Source organism: Sphaerodactylus townsendi, linkage group LG10 (assembly GCF_021028975.2).
Source record: "Sphaerodactylus townsendi isolate TG3544 linkage group LG10, MPM_Stown_v2.3, whole genome shotgun sequence".
NCBI lineage: Eukaryota > Metazoa > Chordata > Lepidosauria > Squamata > Sphaerodactylidae > Sphaerodactylus > Sphaerodactylus townsendi.
Genome location: NC_059434.1, coordinates 63159502 through 63186048, shown reverse-complemented (window position 1 = coordinate 63186048; position 26547 = coordinate 63159502). Strand labels below are relative to the sequence as shown.

The window sequence follows — 26547 nt, the reverse complement described above, 5'->3', positions numbered from 1 at the left end:
AAAACGTATTTTGCATTTATTTCATGTTATTTGGTTATCTTTAATACGTCTGATTTGATGTTGTAATCTTGAAATTTAACAAAATTAAGTCAACATATATGCTACTTCATACAGGTTTCTTCTGCATTTGATTATATAGGAGAGAGACCGACACCCATGAGACCCATAACATCAGAAGAAAGAATTCATAGAAAAGCACCTTCTAAGAAGGGAGAAGGAGGGCTCTGAAATCAGAAGCCTACTTATTGAAGAAAATTCATGATTTTTAAAAACTCTCTTCCCCCCAAATTTCTGAGCTATTTACAGCAAAGCACAAAACTGATACAATATATGAGCCGACTCTTAGAATGTAAGCTGCTATAATACACAAGGGTTTTGTTTTAAATTGTTCAATTGTTAATATATAATCCAGAAAACCAAGGTTGGTGAGGCATGGTATGTATGTAACTCCATTGTCACTGACCGAAAAAAATATTTCAAGTTTATCTATAATTTATCATGATGCATTTTTAAAATAACAGAGACATTCACCAACCAACAAATAACATAGACATTCACCAACAGAATGCTGTCGGTCGTGAAATGGGATGGCATACATAACTAGATTTAAGATGTCTAGAAAGTGAAGGCAACAGTTCAATCAGTGATTGAAGTTCTCATGAATTGTTCTGGGAAGTACCTTTGTGTAAACTGGTAATGTGATGTTCAGATTGCAGATGGCTTGATGCACTAGGCCTCTTGAAGATTTAGGTTCTTTCATAAACGACAGTCGTCCGCAGGGCTCTTGAGTTGTGTCCCGAACCTAGTGAGAAGATACTAGAGTTTAGAGTCACCTTTTTTCACGGAGCCTCAAGGCATATCACAAATTACAGAATCATAGAATAGATAGACAAGGCTAGCCTGAACCTGTAAGATTTTCAGAAGCTAAGCAGGATTGAGCCTCACAAGCATCTGAATGGGAGACCTCCAAGGAATACCAGGAATGCAATGCGGAAGCAATAGAAAAATACTTCTGAATGTCTTTTGCCTGGAAAATTCCATTGGGGTCACCATTAGTCAGCTGTGACTTGAGAGCAAAAGGGGAGGGGGGAGAATAGGAAGAGGACATTTGGGCCATCTAGTTACACTCTCTGCTCAATGCAGTATTTGCTTGAAACATCCCTGATAACTGTTTGTCTAGCTGCTGCTTGAAGACTGCCAGTACAGAATCACAGAAGTATTGCATAGAATCATAGAAAACAACTGAATCATACAGTATGAGTACGAGACCCAGTAAACAATGCAATTAGTTCTAGGATTACAGAATTAGAAAGGAATTAGAGAAGATCACAGAATTTGTAGGGAAAAAACCAAACCAACAATGTTGTCTTCAGCATGACATACCATCATGCAGAAAGTAGATTACAATTCTGTAAAAAGCTGATACACACAACAAACATTGCAATACTTTATAGTTCTATTCCAGGGGTCTTCAAACTATGGCCCTCCAGATGTTCACAGACTACAATTCCCATCAGTCCCTGCCAGCATGGCTAAGTGGAAGGGCTGATGGGAATTGTAGTTCATGAACATCTGGGGGGGCATAGTTTGAAGACCCCTGTTCTATTCCCTTATAAAAGTGTCTTCCTCAGCTGCCCCTCATGGTTTGCCACCTATAGTACTGCAGAATTAAGCCATCTGCTAACCACTGATAGTTTAGTTATCCTACATTAATATGAACTGGGTATTTACCTGAAAAGCCATTTAATGTCCTCAGAGGATTAAAGATATATGAATTACACTTGTGTCATGGAAAAATTGCCTCCAAAAATTTCCAACAATCAACCTCTTTCAACTGGAATCCTCTTTCCTTCAGAACTCTCTATACCAATAACAATAACACTTGTGAAACTAGTGTATTCTTTACCATCCAGTTCCACAAAATATGATGAACATTTTTCAGGTGCTAACAACACAATTTGCAGAATCAATCCATTCTAACTATTTAGTTTTACCACTGGCATTAGTATAGCTAAACCCAGATTATTCAGGGCTGTGTTAGTATACAATTAATATTAGTACACATTAGAGGAATGAGACTGTAACTTATGCCACTATGCATAGTGTGTATTATCTGTTTTCTACGCTTTTCCACTGATATAACACTATTTTCTACCAAATGGGTCTAAAACGTTATGCTTTGTTTCATACTGCTGTAATTCTAGTAGTGTATTGCTTAGTAGATTTGTCATCTTATTGACTGCACTGACATAAGCCTTGAGTCTCACAGATTATAAATGAAGTAAACAAATACATGTATCATTGCTGGTTGCTGAATGTTCTCAACAGACACCACAGAATAAATCCCGAAAACAACCATACAAACATTACCTTGACAAACAGTGGAAGCCTATTTTCTTTGAAGGCATAAAAACTGAATATGTGATGCTGGCCACTCTTGGTTAATGGTACTAAATTTCCAAAGCAGTCTACATAGATGGGCTTTCCTTCTAGCACCTACATAAACAACAAAATAATAAGGCTTTTTTTTCTAATACTGTTTTACCAAAGCAGAATTCATTCTTACTCTTGTTCTTATTAATTTACACAATGATATAAAACAAAATATTAACAGAAAGCATGATAAAAAACAAAATTCTGAAATGTTATAACCCAGCAAAAGAAACAAGCAAAACAAAAAACAAAACACATCCCCCCAATTAAAAAACAGATTGCAACCTATTAAAGAATACATTACTCATCTCATGTATTTTTGACACACAGTGGACTGCATTGTTGCTGTTTTACTTTTTAAATCTATACTTGACTGTGACTGTTTTAAAAATGATTCTATGGATTTTCATAGTTTACAGTTCAAAGAATCTTTAATCTTTAGCAGTTCGTGAATAAAGGCCATTCATCTCAGCTGTTGGGAGTGAACTACACTGTGCAATCATATATGTGCATCACAATTTAGGGATTGTTAGTAAACAAAAATACAAAGGTAAAACTGCATTAGCAGCAGGTTTAGTGCCTAACTTTAATGGAGCAGACTTCCTCATGGCATTTTTTTGGGCATCATTCCAGTCACATTTAACTAGTTTCTGAGTACATGGTATAAGACTTTGCTTAATTTACCCAGTGGGGTTAATTGCTCTATGCCATCTTAACCAACCTCCCATATTGCTAGCACTGCAAAAACAGGAACATTCTTTGCAATGATAAGGGATATTTATAATTTATAATAGTTTCCCATGTCAATTAGAAATACAAATATTTTAAACCAAGTAATTCATTCTGTAAGATTTTAAAACCATACCTCTACATCCCTGCTTCGAGCAACTTCAGCAAAGTTTTCTTGTTGTTCTAGGGTTTTATCCACCTTGTCATCTGTCATGCAGAAACATCTTAACCGTGCTTCTATGGGATCATGCGATTTGGCAAACACTACAAATTTGGCCATGTAGGGTACGCAAATAATCTCTCTGTATACTTGGGAAGCGAATGTAACAGATTCTTGTATCTGTCTACAGTCTATCAACCAAAACCTGCAAACAAACACAGCAAATTGTTATATTTCACATCATTTTTAAAAAAGCAAATCAGCTCTGATTCAGAATTTGTGAAAATAGACCAGGTATTATATTACCACTGCAAGTACATTTCAAGTACATAAATTATGAGAAATCAATTAACCCAGAATCTGGATTTCTGCATGGATTCCAGGTGTAACATGGAATTGTCCTTTTTTAGCTTCTGTAAATGTGCCACATATATGCAGTAGCATTCAGAGTTGTCTATTACAGTCTTTGAGTTATGAATCCCACAATCAAGAAATCATCTTTAGCTGGGAAAGAAAGCTATGGGTCCTGTTTGAACTCAAAGCTGCAGCAAACTCTGAGTCTCCAGGTCTTGGTGAAAAGAAGTAATGTCAGCACTATGTGACAAGGCCTGGAAGACACTAGGTAACCAAATCTAGATCCATCCCATATATGGCATGGATCACATATTATTTACTCAAAAGCAGTATTCTCCCCCGACCCATTCTGGACTTTGCCAAAAGCTTTTCAGCATCAATTTACAATTATGGTATTTTATTAGTATTTCAACAGCTTTTCTCTTGAGAGCTACACCAAAACAGCTATACCTTTCAAAATCAACTAAGGAATTAGAAGGGTGCAGCTCTACTTGGGATGGCACTGTACATTAGCTAAATTTTTACATTTAGCAAAGCTAAAAATGTACGTGTGCAGTCAAAACACATGAGTCAGAACTGACAGCACCAAAGCTGAAGATGCAATGTTTAGTACAGTTTCAAATGCTGATGAAATGTTCTTGTTTTGTGCTGTGGTACCTGGCAGATACATTTGTTGTGAAGGAAACACATTCATTGACAAACGTTAATGGCGTTGTTCCTGTAATATCTTCCCACTGAGCAGGTGTTGTTCCACCTAAAATGAAAGAGGACAAACTGCAATGAGGAGTCCCTGTAACAAAGTTAAGTACACATGGATTTGAGCAAATACCCTCTGGGTTGGATCCAGCCAACTGTTTTAGTCTATCTCGCCCAATTCTCCTCCTTACTGCTATTTCTGTTCCACATGGCTTTTGACTATGCAGGTCTCTCATAACCCATGCCATCGCCTTTTTGGTTGTGAAAAGAGGATCCCATCCTTTTTGTTTCAAAGAACAATAAGCACTGACAAACACCAGAATTTAATGTCATCATTCTGCACAGGCTATCAAAGTATTTCATAAGCCTACCTGTTATACTGCACAGTAGTCTTAGTGTGGGTGTTTCTCCCCCATATCCATTAAGCATTACATCACTGGAAGCTTTTGGGACAGGAATAGTCATTGTTATTGGCTTATGAAATTTTCTTCTCCTGGGTTCCAGGGTAACTATAGGGCTGAATGTAGCTTTGTTGCCTAAAATCTTCCTTATAAGTTCATTGTGCATAGGTTGTGCCTACACAAAGACATGGACAAAGGGAAAAATACATATGTTAATGATTGCCAATTACCAATAACACTTTGTTGTAGCACAGCTTTCCTTTAACTTTCATTTGGTGCTACCCATCAATGTCTTCCCCCTTTGTTTGCTCATCTGTTCCCTTAGTTGTTATTTTCCCCCCTGCTCTTTTCACATTGGGACTGGTAGCTGGCGTATTGCCCACTCTGCTGCTTCTAGCTTCTGCCATTATTGTTGCATTCTGTTTCTTATCCAGAAGCAACAATATGGGATACCACCTTAGTCCCATCTTAAAATCATAGGAAAACAGGGAGGGCATTCCATAGCTAGTGGATTACAGGAACTACCAAAACAGTGACAATCTGTACATCACTAATTACAGAACATAACTTGCTTTGGGAATAATTTAACATTCCTCGCACTGCACCGTCAAAGCATTTTATTAATGCAAGTTCAGACTATCTACCATAAGATTTCCATGTGAAACTACACTGATTACAATTCTAATTACAATTTCTAAATACAATTTTTGGAAAGATGTTAACTGGTGTAAATAAAATGAAATATGTTACAGGAAATCAGATACTGATAAACTCAATATGGATTCTTTTGGTACAAACAGGTATGTATATTTAAATAATCACTATTTTGCTTTGCTGCTTTTAACTTAATATGCTGTAGGCATTGCTTTTGAGAGAATATTGTAAGCATGGCTATGGCAATAGTTATTTATAGAGAAAATATATACTATTCCACAGTTGACTGAACAGAAATGAACAGGTCCATACCTGCAGACCCACACGAATGCGCTTGGTTAGCGCTCCTTCTGGAAAGACAGCCTGGACTTGAGGTACTACTGTACTGCTCAGGACACCTCCCTCAGGTCCAATAAGGTTGCTATCCTGCTTGATACGGGATACCACAGCAAAGTATTGTGGGAAATCCCGAGTGATAATACGGCAAATGCGTTTCTTCTCTAGCTCTTCAGGAGTGTCAAGGACTGAGTAAAAAGAGAACACAGTTAAACAATTATTATTTAATATTTTAAACACTAATGTTTTCAGAAAGGAAATGTTATAAAGAGATTTTTCAAAATGCGAAAATAAATGAAGGGTGAATAGGAGATTCTCCAAATGGATCTAAAGCAGCGTTCTCTGATCTTTTCAGAATTAATTGCTATCTTGCACCCCCAGGCAGAAGCATGGGATACACGCTGTGGCAGGTATGTGAAAGAAAGTCATGGGATAACCCAGTCACATGACAGTAAGTCATAAGACATAACAGTCACATGGTTTCCCAGTCAGTGACTGGAAGAGGAGGAGCCAGGGCTGTGAACAAGCATCAGGGACAGGACTCTGGGCAACAAACCCCAAGAGATGGAAACACAAAACACAAGCTGTACACCAGGAAGTATACTAAAGTGAGGAAATACACCCAGCACAAGAAGCTTCAGAGATGCTGCAAAAGAGAAAAGAAACCCTCTGTTGTCTTTATACTTTTCTTGCCTGGCACAATCCAGTCAAGACTTCCCCAACTCCAGCCAGTCATCTGTGTCCATGGCACAGAGTCCTTCTCCACTATGCAAAATATCTGCTTGGGCCTCTACACTACAAATATATGCACAAAGCACTGGAGAATCAACTGCTGGGGATGGTTGATCTGTGCTGGCTGAGGAGAAGAAAGACATGGCAAGGTAGAGGTATATGTGAGGGAGGATCTCTACACCTGACTGTACTAAAAGAAGTCCACTTAGCTGATAAATGACCCTGCCTCTTTGAAGGCTGAATGCATGAGCGCTAGCACTAACTATGAGCTCCTCTGACACTGGTGTTATGTAATACCAGGTCCATCAACAATAAGTCCTCAATGCTGCAAAATTATTTTGTATCCCAAAATATGGACCTGGCATGTATGACTAAGACCTGGGTGAGGGAAGGAAAACTGCTGCCTGAAAAAATTTGCCCTGCCAGGTTTCTCGGTCATCCACCAGTCCCGGACAGAGAGCCGGGGGGAGGGGAGGAGCAATGCTCATCTGGAAGGCTTACTCCTTCAGGGCAGCCCAAAGATCTCTGGAACTGAATGGGCGGACATTGTGTGGGAGGTCAGGGAGAGATTGGGTATTCTGCTGGTGCACCAGCTGCCAAGAATGCCAGTGGAAGGCCTGCCAAGGTAGAGGTTATTGTAGAGTGGACTTTGGGATCCTCCAGGTTTATTGTCTTGGGGAACTTCAACGTTCATAAAGACTTAGCCTCATCATCTTAAGCAGTGGACCTGGTGTCTTCCAGGGTGGCACTGGGACCCTCCCAAGTTAGCACAGCTCCCACAAATTAAGCAGGACACACACTGGATTTGATCTTTGGTATGGGGATAGACGTAGGCTTACTTTCTTCTAAGGAGGTGCCGTAGTCTGACCACTTTGTCCTGAAGGCCCAGGTTGGCACCATTGCCCTGTCCTGTTTTGACAACAGCCTTATTTATCCTCACTCGCGGAGACTTATGAATCCAATTGGTTTCCAGAATGCCCTGCAGGACCCCAGGCCCAGCGGTGGTTCCCTTGATAAGCTATTGGAGGACTAGAATGACTGGCTCTCTGAGGTCATTGAGAACATTGCTCCCCATACTCTCGACTCCCTCATTTGCCAGGCCCCTGATAACTTCCTGGGGAGCTTTGGATGATGAAGGAGCTGAGACGCCTAGACCGAGGTTGGCGTGGACTCAAGACGAAGTTTCAAGAACACCTTGCAGGACATTTTTGAAAGCCTATGAGATGGCAGTGAAGGGTATTAAGGGGTAAATCTACATGGCTTTCATTGAGTCCACTAGCTCTCACCCAGCTCAACTGTTTAGGGTAATTTGATCTCTGACATCTTTTTCTGTGGGATCTAGAAGTGTTAGTGGACTGGTTACTGTGAGCTTTTTTGCAGACAAAATCTTGGCACTCCGCCATGATCTGTCAGCAACACTTGATACCATAAAAGAACTGGAGGCCCCTTATCCATCTTCTGCTCCATTATTGGACCATTTCAGCCTGCTCTCATTGGTTGATGTTGATAAGGTATTAGTAGCTGTGAAGCCTATCACCTCTCTCCTTGATCTGTGCCTGCCATGGCTGGGGAAAGGCAGAAGTGAAGTGTAAGGTTCCTTGTATTGTATACAGCAGGGAGTTTTCCCAGGGTGGCTAAGGGAGACAGTGATATGTCTGCTTGAAGAAGCCATCATTGGATCCCTCTGATCCATCCAACCATGGCCCAGTCTTGAACTTATAATTTCTGGATGAGTTGGTTAACAACAGTCACAGAGCAACTGCAGATATTCTTGGATGGCACATCAGCCCTAGATCCATTTTAATCTGGCTTCCATCCCGGCCACAGGATGGAGACCATGCCGGTCACCATCATGGCTGAGCTTAGTCAAATAGTTGGACTGAGGTGGGTCGGCATTGCTGGTGCTTTTAGAGCTCACTGCAGCACTTGACAAAGCCGACTATGAGCGTTTGACCCACCGCCTCGCCATTACCAGTGTGCGGGGGACAGCCTTGGATTATCTGATCTAATTTCTCAGAAAGCAGGGACAGCAGGTAGTGCTGGGGAAACGAGCAACATACCTGCAAGGCTGGCTTCAAGCAACCACGTGAGAGGAGGACACTAGTTTTTACCCAAAGCGGTGGTGGCGGCAACCAAAGGGGGACAAAACAGTAGCTAGTCTTGGCTCATAATGTGACAGAGATCACAACATTCATGAAAGGGAGACAATCTATTTAAAACTGCAGGGAAACTTTAGTACTTTTCTCATTGCAGTGAACCTTTCAATGTTTCACTTGCCTTTCCTTCCTGATGCCACTAATGGCTGGACAAAAACTACAGAAGCTGAATTCTACCACTTCATTTCACTATGATGGATCTATTGACTCTCTTCTACTAATCCTTCTTTTAGTGAAAAAAAGATTTGGCAAAAGGCAGTCCTAGAAGCAAACTACACAGGAGGAATTTGTGGGCTTTATCCTGATTGAACTTGAACCTGGGTATGGTCCATCTTTCTGTCCACTGAACTACAGGGCATTAAACACACTGGTTTGGATAGTTAGCAATATGGGAAGTGATCAGAAGATACAAACAGAAAGTATATGTGGCAAAAGAATAGCAGTAAAACAGAAAGGCTGCTGTCCTTTGAAAGCCTTTCTGAGGCTTTCAGATTTTGGGTGCTCCTTGCCTATCAAAATGGGTACCTTCATCCATCCCATTTAGGATTTCATTCAGCTCATCCTCTGTATATTCACAGAAATGTTCCTTCCAGTTGTCTCCATTCTCACTGCGCAGGATCACCAGTTCCCTTTCTTTCCCACGTAGAGCCGCAAAGTGAGGGATCTCGACAATCACAGGCCTATTACAGCAACACAGCAGATTACTAAAATGCAACAACGAGGAAGCAACTAGATATGGATTGGTTCAGTCTGTTACAAAGTGACCTGGAACGCTACCTGCTTCTTTGTCATTCCTGAATGCAATCCCAAAAATATGTGCACGAGTAGCCCTTTGGCATTGTCACTTGTACTAGGACCAATGTATCTTTCCATTTCTTCTAAAATGACAGGGGCTTGTATGGGGGTCTGCAGATTTTTTAAAAGCAAGATCCGCACAATTGGAGTTTTGTTTTGATGCATGGAAGCCTGTGCAATCACACTGTCATGCAGAATCTACTGTTGGTTTTATATATCTATATGGACACCTCAAACAAAAGTTATGATCATATACTAGCAGAAGAAAAAGCAGACCCATTCAAAAAACACTGGATTTGTCATTAATTTGAATCAATTATAATTAGCATTTGGTTCCACTGACTTATTTGGCACAATTAGTAACTAAAGAGAAAAAGCCCAACATACAAAGGCTCCGCATTTCTACTAGTAAAAAGATCAAAATTTTGCTCTTTAGTGAACATATGCAATATATATTCAATATAGCAAATATTATCCACTTTGGTAAAAACTTTGGTAAAAACTATGAATGTATTGCATTTAATAGTTGTAACTAAACAAATCACATTGGCCATTCTGTATGCTGATGTAATCATGCTAGGTACTATGTTATATTCAGCATATAACATATCACTCCTGTTCTGGTGGCAATGGAGGCCAAAAAAAAAAGTTTACAGTAGATTCCTTCCGTTACAATCCAGGTTGCTTTGCTACAGACATTGAATAAATAACAGCAATAACAACTGGTACAGTTTACAACTAAGAAGTTCTCATGCTAAAACAAAAACGGAGGTCAAGGAGCTTTAAGAAAGGGTACAAACATATCACCAAAACAAAAACGACATATCACAGGGGCCGGAAAATGATCTACTAAAGGTTGGGTATACAAAATTTAAAATCATAGAGAGGGGACAATGCCATGTGCACAATGACGTAATAAATAATATTGCAGAAGGAGAAGAAGGGGGAGGCCAGCATCCATCAATTTGTTTTAAGTCTCTCCTACCCAAGAAATTTGGTCCCAGGAGGCCCCAGCTGAAGGATTCGGCTGACCAAACTTTCTCCCTCATTAAGTGGGGGAGGAGCCGTAGGCAGGTGAAGTTTACTGAGTACATCCAAAGCAGCAGTGAAAGAAAGAAAATAAATACGCTTTATGTTTTCTTTTTCCAGAACCCATTGCCACTGTTTGCTCAGAGTGGAATTAGGCTGGACACTGAACAGGTTTCTGCCATGATTTGTTTAGAATCAACAAAATGAGCCCCCATGAATTCGAACCTCATCTTGTCCTCATTAAGTTCTGTGGTATGTTAACTTTGCTGCTGATATTAATGGGAGCAAGATCCAGTTGTTCTACAGGTGCAGTGAACTTAAGATTTGGCTTGGCAAGAAGTGTTCAGTGACTCTGATTTCACTGCCAGGACGCCACCCAGAAAAGTGCCCAGTGGTACAAGACAAGGCCTCAACAAACAGTATGAAAACTCCCATTACGCACTGAGTTTTCATCAATATTCCTTGACTGACAGGGGGGAAAATGTTGAGCGCACTGTGGCTCTACTGGAAGGAGAAGAAGCAGATAAACCGAGGAAGGGAAGAACTGAAAAATGTAACAGCCAATGGATAGTTTATTTCGGATTTGAAGCTTTTATTGAAAAAATCTAGTTCTGAACATAATGTCAAACAAACGGAGTTTCATGTAAGTGACAGAAGCAACCCCTTCGTTATAGATATCTGTTTGCCTATAGCTTGATATTCTTTTAATTCCTCTAACGAACTGAAGCGTTCCTACCTTTCTGGCACTGAAGACTAAATTGCTAAATCATATCCAATTATTTCTTAAATCCCATCCCCTGGAGCTAATATTAATTAATCAATTGAGAAAACAGCTGGCTGACTAATGTGGGTGACAAGCCTTTAGCATATTTGATTTGTTTCCCAACATATTTTAAGCTGTTCCCCTTTTGCGTCTTCTTCATTTTGCCTCTTTGCAGCTGAAGCCATCCACTCTAAGCAGAAGGGTTTCCTCTGATCATCCATTCTTTGGATGCCACAATTGATAAAGGAGGGGGGAGATTACTGATCAAATAAAAGTGTTAAAACTGCTAGTTTCAGCATGAAAAAATGCTAAGTCAAATGCAGGTCTGATCTTTTCTGTGGGTTACGGCAATATAAATAATGATGGAAATATTCCAAGTTGTGCTATTGTCACAGCCCCAGAAAAATCACAGGTTTGTGCTTCCCGGGCAGTCCCACACAATGACTGAAACACCCACAGACAAGTTCCTCTTGAAAGGAGCTTCAGGTTACTTTGTCCCTTTCAACAGGAATTCAGTTTGCTTCTCCAACAAAAGCGGCTACTGGTTATCCAAAATTAAAAATTAAATATCTCATTGTCTATGATTGTAAAGTGATGCTTTGTTAATAGCTCAACAAATATTAAACGAACATACTCCAGGAAGCGCACCAAACCTTGAGTTGTAGCTACCAGCACTTTAAATGAAAAGGCATACAAGCTGACTAAATTGCTGCTAGCCTAATCGTGTTTACCTTGTGCTGTCACAAATTTGCTATTCTATTTTTTGGCTCTAAGGCCCCTTCCGCACATGCAGAATGATGCACTTTCAACTGACTTTCACAATTGTTTGAAAGTGGATTTTGCTATTCCGCACAGTAAAATCCAGTATCAAAGTACACTGAAAGTGATTGAAAGTGCATTATTCTACATGTGCGGAAGGGGCCTTAGTGCTGAAGTGCGGAGCTGCCACAGATGATTCACAAACAAAAGAAATGATTTATTTTGTTTTTCATTTCAGCAATCAAAAAAATCTTACCCAAGGAACTGAGCACCAGAGGGTCCTACTTCAATCAGACGGCTAGCCAGGCCTTCTCCTTCAACCATAGGGGGCATTGTGGCCAATCTGTGGCGCTTGACCAGCCTGCAGGTGACTCGTGTTGGAGCAGTGCATTTCCGAGGCGGAATAATGATTCGGAGCCCATTGTGTCTGCAACCCCGCATAGCTCCACCTCGAGCATCCACCATGAAACTGACCAGGAAACTGAAAATTGGGAAGGAGCATTAGGGGGGCTTCAGAAGTAAATCTCAATACATGCAACGATACAGATTTTTCTTTCAGTTTAATAAATACATGTACCCATAGTGGCCCATTGCTATTGGTCAAAGGTGTTCTTGTGGATGCATGCTACCCTGTGCTCCCAGATTGGAAAAAGGATCTTATCAAATATATCAATGATTCCTCTATCTATTATGTTGTTTCTTTTCTTTTCTTTTTTTAGTAAAAGCAAAAGTAGAAGTCAGGAATATATATATTCTAATGGTATACAGCAAGCAGACATGTTGATATCCATATTGATCAAAGGTGCGGATATGGGTGGGTACTGCCGTATGCCCTCAGCTTGGACAAAAAAGGTCTTATCAATTACATCCATAATTCCTCTATCACTTTTTAGTAAAAGTGAAAATAGAAGTAAGGAAGAAAATATATATATTCTAATTGTATATAGCAAGCAGATATGTTGATATCCATATCTGGTGAAACCGATAGTATTCTATGGTTTGAAATTAAATAGTTTCAATAGGTGGCACTATAGAACTGCACCCCTCATTGGAGTCATCCTTGGCTATATTGATCTATGATATTTGATATATGTCTGCTATTGTTATAATAAAATAACAACTATTATTACATTCATATTATTTGGAGGGAAAGTGTTCAGTAAATCATAAATAAAGCAGAGGATATTGCAGAGGGAAAGAAATTTAGCTGGGGTTTTTAGTTCCTTTTTGTTAGCTACACATTATGTCATCCATACACTAGAGGTTGCATTCAATTATTTTCTTCTTCGTTCATGCAACTGAGGAAGGTCTCCTTCAAAGAAAGCAGTTGAGTATGAACACATGTCCATATGATGGGTACTGCTGAGGGGATGGACAAATGCCTCCTCATTCCCTTATCTCATCTGGTTTGCTTTCTTTTGTCTTTCCTCGTTACCTCAGAACCGGTAAAACAAAATCTTTTCATACTTTATATAAATATTGTTTTGTAAACACGTTATATCAAAAAGAAATGCAATTTCTGCTTTCTGAATCACCCTTCAGCCCCTTCCCAGTTGGTTCCACATGCAATTACACCCAACAGTTCAAGCAAACCATGGAAATGACCATCAGGAGCCCACAACTGGCTATTCTGAAGCAAACCATGCATCTCAGATGCCACATGAACAGTTTCGGCTGCCCTTCTCCAGGTGTTTTTCCTAGTAGATCTCTTGCCTATTAATATTTGCATGAAAGAACAAGCTGGTGGGGGTGGGGGGGCACTGCAAATGATCTTCAGAAAGTACAGGGGATGTCACACTTTGGAACATAATCACCTAGTGGGAAACTCCTACATCTTATACCAATATGTACAATAGGAAGAACTATACAAGATTAATTCAGGCAGGTTGGCACTTTAGTTGGGTGGAAAGGCATGCTTCTTGTCGCGTAAATGGAGACAACAGCCCTTGCTGGACAATATCAACCACAGTCCTGTGTTTAACATCTTCCAGTTAGTCAAAATTACTGTTTAATGCAGGAAACAAGGAGATAGCAGCATTCAGAGTTAGTCACAGTGGGAAATATTAGCTTCAAAACAGGTTGATCAGGCTGCTTCAGCATTTCCTGAGCATACAAATGGGCAAAATTTTAGAGAGGCAGCAAAAGCAGAGGCCAATCAAATGCTTAATTAAAATTCAATGAGAGTGGAAACTTTGGTGAAGGTTACAGAAAGTAACCCAAACTGATCTTTGGGATATTAAGCTGAAACCAGAATTTAATAGTTAGAGCCATTTGCAAACTGGCTACATCTTATAACCTGATGAAAGTAAGAAGTTTCTGAAGAAAAGCAGATATAATACAAATAGTCTACAATAACAGTTCATAGCTCAATTAATTGCAGAGTGAATCTTGTTTCCCTGGAAATGTTACAAGTATTCCAGTAAACACAAAAAAGATTTTTCCCAATTTTTCAATCAGTGCCTTCAGACATCTGATTGCTTGCAAACTTTTAAAGGAGCGGTATAAGAAAATAAGTGCACTTGGGAAGTTTTGGGAGGTTTCTTATGGACTTGTACAGTGCTAAACACTTTTCTTCTAGTCTACACCGGGAGTTCTTAAATAATGCCAACAGCTATGTGTTCCAAGGAGAGACAAAAGTCTTTCTGCTTTGCAAAAAAAAAGGAATAGTATTGGTGTACCAGAGCATCCTGAGGTGAATGAACAAAGAAGAAGAGGAAGGGTGAAATAAAGTATTAAAAACGAAATTATATATAAGTTCACCTGCTGTTGTCATGGTCAAAACATGGAGAGGAGTGGCTGCAACAGAAGAGATAATTTAGCAAAACAAAAAAAAAAGAATGGATGAATGAATGAAATAAAAGAAGAAAGATAAGATGCTTTTACCTACAAATGGAAAGATGTAAAGTGACTACGTTAACGAAGATTATGAAGAGTATATACAAAAGCAAAGCTTGCATGAAACCGGTGTTCCTCTATGCATAATCCTGAACGCTCCAGTGAATGCGAATATTTAGGATTATGGGATGGATCCATCCTAATCTAGATGTCACCTAAAAAGCACTTAATTATACTGACCACTGCACCCAAGCACATGTTTATACAGCATCTTCATGCCAGCTTTGTGTATTCAGGTGACAGTTACATAGGTTGATCCACGGCTGGGGCACAGAATAAGAACGTTTTCACCATTACTCATATTCTGTGCAATGCCAAGCAGAATTAAGAACTTTTCGGTGGTCTCAGCATGGTAGACTCGTGGCACATAATTTTTGTCATCAGATATCTTGATTTACAGAAGAATTGTTTTGTGCCATGCTTTTTAAGAGATCCTTCCTCCCTCCCCCCAGCAAGACAGTAATCATATATTAGGTGGCAGTGACAGTGTAGTAATAGGATACTGGAACTGTTCGGTGGCATATTTCAAATTCAATTTCATGGAGAGTCTGGTCACATTAAATACTCTGAGCTTGAAAAGCACGGGATTTTAAAGAGTCAAACTGCACGAGCCCTGGACCTGATTCATTTTCTGTGTAGCCACACAGCAGTTACAGGGAAAGTAGCTTCAAGTCTGAAGGGGCTCCAATTCAGCTTAAGGCCACAGTGCAGGGAAAAGAGGGGCTCTTGACTTTCAGCATAATTTTTCTGAGCAGAAACAGGTGCAGGGGAAGTTTTACTTGCTTCATTTGGGACGTTTGTGTGCATAGAATATTTTAGAGAGCCTAAACTCAGCTCATTAAAAAAAATCTCGTGTTATTTGGCCCTCAGGACGAAACCAAAGATCTCTCCTACAATCTCAGTTGTCTTTTTTCATAACCCCTTTTTTCTGAGTTTCAGAGTTATGTTTCAAGTTCCTGCATTTTTTTTTAAGTGGTTCACACTGATCTGGCTTTTTGGTATTTTACACTAATTCTTACACCGTTATAGTTTTCTCTTCCATGATCGACTACAGCTTGTGATTTTCTCACACAGATTCCTTCCTCCCATGCTCTCATGAGAGCGGCTTCCTAAGAGAGTATTTATTTATTTATAAACACAGTAAAAATCAGCAGGTGGCTTTTCAGAAGATGAGAAGCCTTTTATTTGAAACAGTTGTTGAGAACTTTTAGTTGGTGGCTGCTAGGTCCTGTTTTCACTGCCATTTGGAGGGAGATGGGAGACACCACTTTGGAGAAAAACAAGAAATATGGTTTACCTTGTTAGCAATGATCCAATCTCCTTTTTTGAAGCCAGGCAGCTAAGAATGATAACTCTAATTATTTGTCGATTTTCATACTAGTTGTTCACTACCACTCAGAATTGAGACACTTCACATTCAGTGTTAAATATTTAATACCAGTTATTAAACTACTACTATTGTAAGCAATTCCTTTAATCATACATAAAATGGGACCAAACAAAAAATATATATACTCCATTTGCTAACCTACTAGAACAGCAGAGATCCAGACTTTCAGCGACGTCCAAAGGAGTCGGGGGAGGCTCACTCTGCCAGTAGAAATAGCGTGCAGCCACACCAGCAGATTTGCCCTCCCCAGAGCACTTGCCCTGGTGAAGGAGCGAATCCATCAGCATGCAGCTGAGCCCCCCCCTCCAGTGGTGGAACGTGGAGCCAGCATCCCTACGCTCCCGCTGTCGCTGCTGGTGTAGCAGGGGTGGTCCAGGGCACGGCCACGGCCAAGAGCTCACACTAATCGGCTCCCTCCCAGACACTGCCTATGTTACGGCCCAGGCTTAGGACTTATGCTACTGAAAAGGTGGTGTAAATTCCTTAAGCTCATTGGGGGCTTCTCAGCAGTGGGGATGCTTTTTTTTGTGCCTTTCAAGCCTTCCCGTGTTGCCAGGAAGCCTTCATAGGAACAGTGGGTCAGCCTGGCCTTGGTGCTGCGGCTGGGCACCCAGCCCATTTGATGGGGTTGCCCAAGTGTAATCTAGTGTTCCAGGAATGAGCTGTAATGCATACATGTAGCTCACCTGCCTTGAATTCTTTCTGCATTCATTTCAGTAGAAGACACTGCACCTGTATTGAATTCCTTTGCAAAGGAAGAAGAAACTGCACTCACAACCACTGGATCAGGATAAATTGTATGTAGTGGCTCTGTATTTGGCATCCTCGAATTTCAAATACTTTTTTATTGGGTAACATTAACTGAATTCTATTTATTTTTGGTGTACTTAAAAAAATCTGGCCAATATCAGATATGGTATCTAATACTAAATATACAGCTGTCGACTGATAAACTTTCCACATGCCAGAATACGTCACTATTGATGTAAGGACCATCTGTTATTTCAGTTTCATTCCTCCCTCAAGCTGCTACTGTCACTCCTTCCAAATCAGATACATATCCAAATCTTTTGTAGCCGCAAGCCTGTTAGAAATTAAATTTGAGGCTTCTAAAATATGATCTAGGACATAAATATGAAAAAAAATCATCTGTAATTCAATGGAACAGCATTACATTCGGTCATGAAAGGATGCTGATGTGAACTCGGTGTCTGCCAAAATATTTAAATACTCGTATTTTTAACCAAAAATGCAGACTGCAAGAATCATATTAAAGATTTCCAAGAATTGTTAATCAAATAAGGACTCAATTTATAATTGGTCATGAAACAATCGCATTTATAATACTGGATTAAATAGTTATATGACTTAATTAAACAATGGTATACTTTATTGTTTCTGCACTCGTGCCCAATTATGAGCTCAGTGGGTGTTCTGTCGCACATACTGAAGACCTATCAGTGCCAGTTTCCTTGCTTGCATCGGTGTGGAAGAGCAGCTTCACATGTGCAGTCTGGACATGCTATGAATATGTCCTCTCCAGAGAATGAATGGGAAGATCCGTTTAGTTGAGAAGTGTAGCAGGGCCAGAGTGCACCCAGTGCGCACTCTGTGCTTTCCCCCCCGCCCCCCGGTGGCGCCCTGCCCCTCTTACCTTAGTGAAGGCTGGAGAAGCAGCCTGTTCCCTTCAGGCTGAAAATGGCCTGGTGAGAACTACACTTCCCATGAGACCCTGGGAAGTCTCCTGGGAAGTGTAGTTTCCATCAGGCCATTTTCAGCCTGAAGGGAACAGGCCGCTTCTCCAGCCTACACTGTTTCACAAAGGTAAGTGTGGGGTGGCGCCGTGGGGGGACAGAGGAGGTGCAACGTGCACCCCCCGACCCGCTGGTAGCTCCGCCTCTTAGTTGCTGGAGCTTTGTATCATTCAGCAGAAATAAAGCTGTTTCTAAGCCCCGCATTGTCCTAGCAGTTCACTCTGTTCAATTCTATACCTGCAAACCAGTGAAAACCTGTTAAAGCTGCCAACCATCTGAAATGCTACTTCTATCAAATAGTATCATGACAGAGACAGTAAAACTAGAAGCTATTACCGTATATACTCGCGTATAAGCTGAGTTTTTCAGCCGTTTTAAGGCTGAAAAATGTCCCCTAGGCTTATACACGAGTTACTGCTTACCAGCCGGCTCTTCAGGCCTCTGCCGAGGCTGGAGGCGTGGCTGGGATGACCTCCCTGCAGCTGCACAAGCCGCATGTTGCTGCCCTCCTCAGAGGGTGAAGGGGAACCCTGGCTGGCTGGGCTTCCTCAAACCTGGGAGGCAGAGGGAGCTTTTTATTTGGGCAGTGACTTCCCCTGATGTCACTGCCCAGATAAGGAGCTCCCTCCACCTCCTGGCTGGGTTTGAGGAAGCCCAGGCAGCCAGGAGGTGGAGGGAGCTCCTTATTTGGGCAATAACATCAGGGGGAGTCACTGCCCAAATAAGGAACTCCCTCTGCCTCCCGGCTTCCCACCTTCGGCTTATACGCGAGTCAATACATTTTCCCAGGTTTTGGTAGTAAAATTAGGTGCCTCGGCTTATACACGAGTCGGCTTATACACGAGTATAAATGGTACTTGATATTAGAAGCTATTACCTGATACAAAACCTCCACTTTCTAAAAAGCTCACAACTTTTCAGTAAACATACAGATTGTGAGACAAACTTGCAACTATATTCAGGTATCTTTGATCTGGTTTAAGGCACAGTCACATTAGTAATTTTAAGCAGTTTCAAACATATTTAACTACTGAGGCTCATACCAAAGGAACTCTGGACAATATGATTTTGTGAATATATTGGGGTTCTCCAACAAAGAATGCTCTGTCAATAGGAAACCACAATGCCCAGGGTTCTGTGGGAGATAAATAATGGTTAGATCTGTTGGAAACTAGTTTAAACTTGATGTGTGGGTGAACCCTTTAATCAGAATGGTTAGAACTTTTGAAATTCAGACAGGGTAACACCTGCATCCAAACTAAGTTTTAGTTCAAACTTTTAGGATTGCTGTAATTATCTGCCTCTTCTACTCTGGATTACTTACCCAGAATGAATAGGGCTAGCAGAAATAGTAACATTGTCCAGATTGTCGGGACTCCAGCTTAAGCGATATGACGTTCTCTCACCTTCTTTAGCCAATGTAGATACCTGGAAATGCAAAACAATGTAATATTGTTATTACTTAAACCATTTATCCAAAAGAAAAAAAGAAAAAAGTGACAAATTTCAATTCAAAGGAAATGAATGCATTAATTAATAACCAGCTTTTAAATCCTGCTAGATCAAGCACAAAGATCTATAAAAATATCAAGGCTTTCTATGGAATGTACGAAGGACATGACTTTTAATGCCCGTTAATGGCATGTGCCAGTACAGAAGTACATGCTACAAAAACTGGCTCCAAGAAATGTACAAAATTGTGGAACTGGTGAAAGAACTGAAATTGTCCGTCTCAAAGAAGAATGAAGAAGGAAATATGAAGTTCTGAATAATCTTGGTTAACATACATTAATGGGGGGCAGGGGGCGGGGAGGGGAGACAAACATACCTTAGTTTGTTCCACCACATTCTAATGATTTTTATTCCAGTATATTCTTTTTGTATATATCTTCAATCTTATAAGTCATATATTTTCTGTGTGTGTGTGTGTGCGTGTCCGTGTGTGTTGACTGATTCTATCATCTGTTTCTTTGATATATTTTTAATATTACGCTGGCTTGGATCTAGTGTGAACTTGTTTAAGTAACATCCCCTCCCTGCTATCACCTGCCTGCTACAGACTGTTCCCCCCCCGCCAAAAAAAATCAGGCTTCCATCAGTGGAATACCACTGATAACTGAATACCCACAGAATACCAAGGTCAGTAAACTGAAGATTTGCAGTGGGGGGAAAGTATTGCAGAACTGTTGGCTTCTATCAGAAAACATGGTTAGGATCCACCTCTTTGTGAAATAATGTGACATATGTACACATTTGCTGATATCATATTATTGGATAGGAACCAACCAGCTTTTTCACTGATGAAAAAGGGAGGAACCACCTTTGACCAACACAACTGCTTTGCTGGAAAACATGGGATCTACATGGATAAAAACCATATGGGGCAGGAGTGGTAATAGGGGACTGGACAAGACTGAGTGAAAAAGCTGGCTGGACTCAATCAACTAACAAAAGAGATTAAATTTGTAAAATAATGTGCATTAACACATAAACCCAGTATAGTCTGACTGTTACATAGGCAAATATCTCTTTAAATAAATGGCAAATATATTAGTCTATGCCAGGGGTAGGGAACCTGCAGCTCTCCAGATGTTCTGGAACTACAATTCCCATCAGCCCCTACCAGCATGGCCAATTGGCCATGCTGATAGAGGCTGATGGGAATTGTAGTTCCTGAACATCTGGAGAGCCGCAGGTTCCCTACCCCTGGTCTATGCTATGGAATGATTTGTCTCAACAAACTGCAATTTGATTTTAAAGCTTTGATCGTAGACATGGAAAGAAGCATATGAAATACAATGTAAAAATTTCTTCACATTAGTTAACGAATGAACCAGAACTGGGTTAAGTCAATCTCTGTATAAAGAACTGTTGTGTTAAAAGAAGGCGCTGATTATTTTGAAAAATATGGGACACTGATTCAAATAGATAAAAATATAAAGCTGGACAAGCTCAAACAAAATAAATATCTGTGGAATTCACAGAACTGATAGAGCTGCTTGCAGTGTAATCCTTCACATAATTACTCCAGTCAACAGTCTTAGACTGCAGTATAGGATTGCACTGTTGGTATAGTCCAGACAGTGAAAACTCACAATGATAAATCAAAGATTGCAACAGTAAAATTACTGGTATGATAGGTCGGTGAAAGGACCATAAAAATCTCACCTGGTGGCTGGGGATGATGACCGTGTCATCAATCATGGTACTGTCCCTCATGTAGGAGGTGTGGCTCAGCGTATGGGACCTGTCTGAACTGAAGGATCGCAGGCTGGTAGGTTGGCAACATTATCAGCAGTTATCAGATGGTGTTGTGAAGATGGTATTGTGAGCACAGCAGGGGAGTGAAAAAAGCATGCTATTAGCAAAGACAGTGTAACTTCCAGGGGGGGTGTGATTTTAAACGTGCAATAAAAACCTTCCACTTTTGTAATGACATCACTCCCTGTCCTTCATTCTCTTTTTTACTGATTCTAATGGAATCCTACAAAATCATGAATTGTTCACTCTTTGGCCTAAAATACTTCTACAAATCACAGCCCTTACACTTAAAGTAACACAAGAATTCTTACTTTATCCTGTTGAAGAAATTATTGTTTATCAATTCATAATTTCAAAGAACTATCCAGAAAACAATAACTTAAATGGGCTTGGTAAATATCAATGATAAGTTATATTTTGTCCCCTGGAAGGTACACATAAAAATAATCCATGGTCTGCCATATGCTTTCTGTGTAATGCAACTCTCCTCCTTTTTACACAAAACAGCATTGACAAATAAGCACTAAAACAAGAGCACTGTCACTTTCATATGTACACACACCACCATAGGGTACCATTTGCAGCAGCAATGCGAAGTGCGAAGCAAAAATAAGCCACACAACAACACGAAATCTGATTGGTTGAAGTGTTGCCATCTCAAAAACACCAAACATATAAAGCCATTTGCGGTTCCTGCTACACAACAAGGTATTTTAAATATTTGTTCTAAAGCTGAAGCTTATTACTAGAATAGAATTTATATGTGTGAAGGCTTGCGAGCAATATTCCTAGAAATATACTAATGTTGGGAACTGGCCAAGCATGTAGTTGTGACAGGGCTGCATAATTTATGGAGTCAGTATAATTTATGAAGGTAGCACTCATTGTCAACTGATGCATTACAGGAATAGACAGACAAATTATGCAAAACTCATTGCACACTAAAGTTTTATAGGTTAAAAAAAATAGAAGGGCCACAAAGATACAATAAAATATGCGTGCAGGATTGGTCATGTAATAAGAAACATTCACTACTGTTATCACTCAGCTAGCTTTGCCTATAATGCATTGAACACTACTGTACTGTGAACAGAGCAAGTTCATCTAATGGATTTCTGCCAGTGCCACCTTCCCACACTGAAGCAACCTGTGGCCTCAGAAAAACTGCTCTCATGGATCCAAGGAATCAAATGGGATGTAATATGGAACCCTGTAGCCAGAAGAGGAAATGCCTCCACACCCCCTGCTTGAGGGACACTCTCACAAGCAGTTTTATAGAGGGGTACAATTGGCTGCAGTGGGAAGGAGAAAGCAGCAAAACTTTCTTCTGGAACTCATTCTATATAGGATATAGATCTAACCCACTGCAAGTGAATCACAGTATGCAATATAGCCCTTAACACTTGTTATTACATAACTTATGATTGAAATACTGCATGCAGTGATAAGAAGAGTTTGGATTTATACCTCACCTTTCTCTCTTGTAAGGAGGCTCAAGGAGGCTCCTTTCTCTTCCTCCATTCACAACAGACACTTTGGCCCCTTCCGCACATGCAAAATAATGCATTTTCAAACCACTTTCACAACTGTTTGCAAGTGGATTTTGCTATTCCGCACAGCTTCAAAGAGCACTGAAAGCAGTTTGAAAGTGCATTATTCTGCATGTGCAGAATGAGCCCAAGTGAGGTAGGTGGGGCTGAAAGAGTTCTGAGCTGTGACTAGCCCAAGGTTACCAGCAAGACTGAAGGAGTGGGGAAACAAATCTAGTTCACTGCATAAGAGTCCACTGTTCATGTGGAGGAGTGGAAAATCAAAACCAGTTCTCCAGACTAGAGTTCACCTGCTCTTAACCACTACACCTTGCTCACTGTAATACAGAAGCCTTGTTTAATTTGATGGAAGTATAGCATATGTTTCTGGATGCTGGATTTTGCCATTATCCCCACCATTTCCAAGTTAGGGCATGTTGTATCTATTAAATGGAATGATTCTACTGAAACTACAATTTAAGTGCTGAAGTACATTATTGGAAAAGACAATGGTGACTCCTTTCATATCTGCTTTTTAAAATTGAAATAAATTCTGTAGAAAGTAATTTCCATAGACATGTGAATGCAAAAATTACAAGCTTAACATATGATACTCAAAATGGCCATGATCCAGCTATTGTTCATCATAACTGAGAACTATTGGAAGCAACAAAACTGAATATAACTCATTCCAGCCTCTTCCATTTGTCTGAATGAGTCACAACTATATTTGGATGAATTTGGGGATGTCTAGAGTGAAACCTGTCATGGCATATTAAGCAAAAAATATGTTTACAAAAGGCTACATAATGATTTTAAATTATGTAGCCCATTTAGTACTTCGAAATATAGATATACACATGAAGCTGTTGATCCCTTACAGTGTATTAACAGTATTCTGTAAATTATACAACAATCACAATAAATGTATCTTTGTAATCCAGGTTTTTACCCTTACAAATAAACCTTCAGTAGCAGACCGCGTTCGTTATGAATGCTCGCAGCATCAAGAGCAATGCCATGCAAGACTGCCATAAGATTTGACATCCAAAGTGTAGGCCCTGCTGCTCACTTAATAGACAGCAATTAGTCATTTAATCAAAACAAATATATTAGGTTAAAACTACTGCAAGATACCATCTGTTTGTCTTGCCAGCATCTATAAGACATTACCTTGCAATTCTGTTAGTGATTATTTGAATTATGGAGCATATACATGTCCTTCAAATGCAAAATATGGATTTTAAGCCACTGATGATGACACAGGAGTCCCTAATTAATTAAGAGTCAAACAATTCCATTAAGGTTTAAGATCCACACCAGAAAAACATTTTTTCCAGCTACCGTTGCAAGAAATTTAATACACTAATAGCAAACCACATTGGAAAAGCATGTTGCCAAAACCACAATGGACTCCCGGTGACTCCATGAAGTTCTACCTCATGGAATTTTCAATGCAAGAGACTAGCAGAGATTGTTTGCCACTGCCTTCTGCATAGCAAACCCTGGCTTCCTTGGTGGACACCCATCCAACTACTAACAGTAGATGATCTTGCTTAGCTTTTAAGCTCTGATGTGATCAGGCTGGTCTGTCTATTAGGGCTGGGCACAGGTTTCTTGGATAAAGACAGTCTAATTTTATTTGTTTGTTTATTTATTTGGCTTCCCCCGTGGTATCAGGGCAGCTCCAATCATATAAAAAATAAAATATTTTATTAAATAACAATTTAAACATAGTTGGCAGCTAAAAAATCAATCAAATACCCTAAAATTCCAAAAACAATGGCAATCCAATCAAGAAAGCAGAACAGCAAGAAGGAGAGATAGAGGGGAGACGGAGGCCTTGAGATGACAGAAAACTATAGCTGACTCAACCATACACATGGTGGAACAACTCTGTCTACCAGACCCTGTGGAACTGCATCAAGTCCTGCTGGGCCCTGGTCTCACTGGACAGAGCATTTCACCAGGTTGGGGCCAGGGCTGAAAATGCCCTGGCCCTGGTTGAGGCCAGCTGGACATTTTTCGGGTCAGGGATCACCAGCAAATTGTTGTTCGCTGATTGTAGCATCCTTCAGGGGACACATTGGGAGAGACAGTCCCACAGATACAGTGGCCACAGACAATTAAGGGCTTTTAAGGTGAGCACCAAAACCTTGAACATGATTTGGCACTCTACTTGAAGCCAATGCATCTGTCTGCCATGGGGTCCCCGTGAGGACCTATGCTGCTGCATTTTGCACCAGCTAAAGTTTCTGGAACAGGGCTAAGGGCAGCCCTGCATAGAGCAAGTTGCAGTAGTCCAATCCAGAGATGACTGTTGCTAGGTCAGTTTGGTCTAAGTCATTGTAGCTAGGTCAGTTTGGTCCACATAGGGTGCCAATAGTCTTGCTTGTCAGAGATGATTAAAAAGCCTGGCAAGCCACATATGTGACTTGAGCCTCCACAGACAGGGAGGCATTAAGTATCACACCAAGACCCTTGACAGTCAGCACAGGAGTGAGATCCAGGCTGTCAAGTGTCAGCAACTGGCAACCTATACCCATCTCTCTCCACCCAGCCACAGGACCCATATCTTAGATGGATTCAACTTCAACCAACTCTGCTTCAACCATTTCACCATTGCCTTTAGACAACTGGCCAAAACCTCTGAGAGGTGTCTGGATGTATGTCCATCAATAGATATAGCTGTATAACACATATAGTGTACAGATAACACCCATGCCTGAAACTCCAGATCAATCAGATAAGAGGCACATGTTGATATTAAACAACATTGGAGAGAGAATTGCCTCTTGTGGGGTCCCACACATCACTGAGTGGTCTGTGAAGGATCTCTGTCTGACTGTGACCCACTGTCCCTGGCCCCGAAGAAATGAGCGCAGAAAAATCAACACTATTGCTCCAGTAATAACAAGCAACTTGCTATTTTTAAAAAACAACAACAGTGCACTAACAGTTTGCTAGACTATGGAGATGGCCACTGGTGCCCAGGCTAACATAATTTTTGGTTTCTAGTGCTGATGATACTTGTCTTCTACAACATGAGAAAACAAATGCTTTCCTTTGTACTTTTTAAAAACTTCCCTGTATGTCTAACTCAGACAAGACAAACAGCAACAGTTTCCTTCTGAAAATAATAGGAGTTATACAGTAAATGAAAATGGGACACAAGAAATCCACATGATGGTGATTACAAAAGCCCGTTAGTCACACCTAGACACCATATTCAAGAGGTAAATTCTTGGCTCAGATTATCCTTAATCTTAGCCATCATGGTAATATTCTTGCAAACAGTGAAAAATCCTCGCTATTCCAGCAGACCTGCAATATGGATGTCGCTAATGACAGATGCTATGAGGGAGCACTGAAGATAATATCTTTTCATGCCATGTAATACCTACCTGGGCATAGTGCTAAGGAAAGCATACAAAGAATGGAAGGAAAAGAGAAATGATACAGATGGAAACCTGGTTACAAATCAGAGACAAAACAGATAGCCTAATGCCAAAGCAAATCAGTTCAATACATATGGTTTGTTAATAGACGTTTCCTGAATTGCTCCGCAGTGGCTGCTTTTGTTTAAGTAAATAACCACTTCTTTAAGGAGATAGTTATATGTAGTGTTGCCAAGCTGGGGTTAGAAAATTCCTGGAAATTGGGGGGCAGGGGGATCTGCTTAGATCGGCTCTCTTGGCAATCCAAACGCCATCAATAAGAA

The 26547-nt window shown here is 40.4% G+C and overlaps 1 protein-coding gene across 21 annotated transcripts in view; it reads right to left on the bottom strand.

Annotated features, from left to right (window-relative positions):
* The window catches only part of ANK2 (ankyrin 2), a 338318-nt gene that overhangs the window by 42573 nt on the left and 269198 nt on the right, over nt 1-26547 (bottom strand). For 8 of the 21 annotated variants that reach the window (XM_048508918.1, XM_048508924.1, XM_048508917.1 and 5 more), the window contains 14 exons: nt 26231-26242; nt 21205-21307; nt 19361-19464; nt 16190-16231; nt 14758-14793; nt 12254-12478; nt 10432-10530; nt 9177-9331; nt 5740-5951; nt 4744-4948; nt 4334-4430; nt 3299-3527; nt 2371-2496; nt 680-802 (listed from right to left, as the gene is read on the bottom strand). In XM_048508918.1, coding sequence (XP_048364875.1) covers nt 680-802; nt 2371-2496; nt 3299-3527; nt 4334-4430; nt 4744-4948; nt 5740-5951; nt 9177-9331; nt 10432-10530; nt 12254-12478; nt 14758-14793; nt 16190-16231; nt 19361-19464; nt 21205-21307; nt 26231-26242 — 1768 coding nt within the window. The remainder of the gene's footprint in view (nt 1-679; nt 803-2370; nt 2497-3298; nt 3528-4333; nt 4431-4743; nt 4949-5739; nt 5952-9176; nt 9332-10431; nt 10531-12253; nt 12479-14757; nt 14794-16189; nt 16232-19360; nt 19465-21204; nt 21308-26230; nt 26243-26547) is intronic. The other 13 variants (XM_048508931.1, XM_048508929.1, XM_048508930.1 and 10 more) reach the window with 10 other exon arrangements.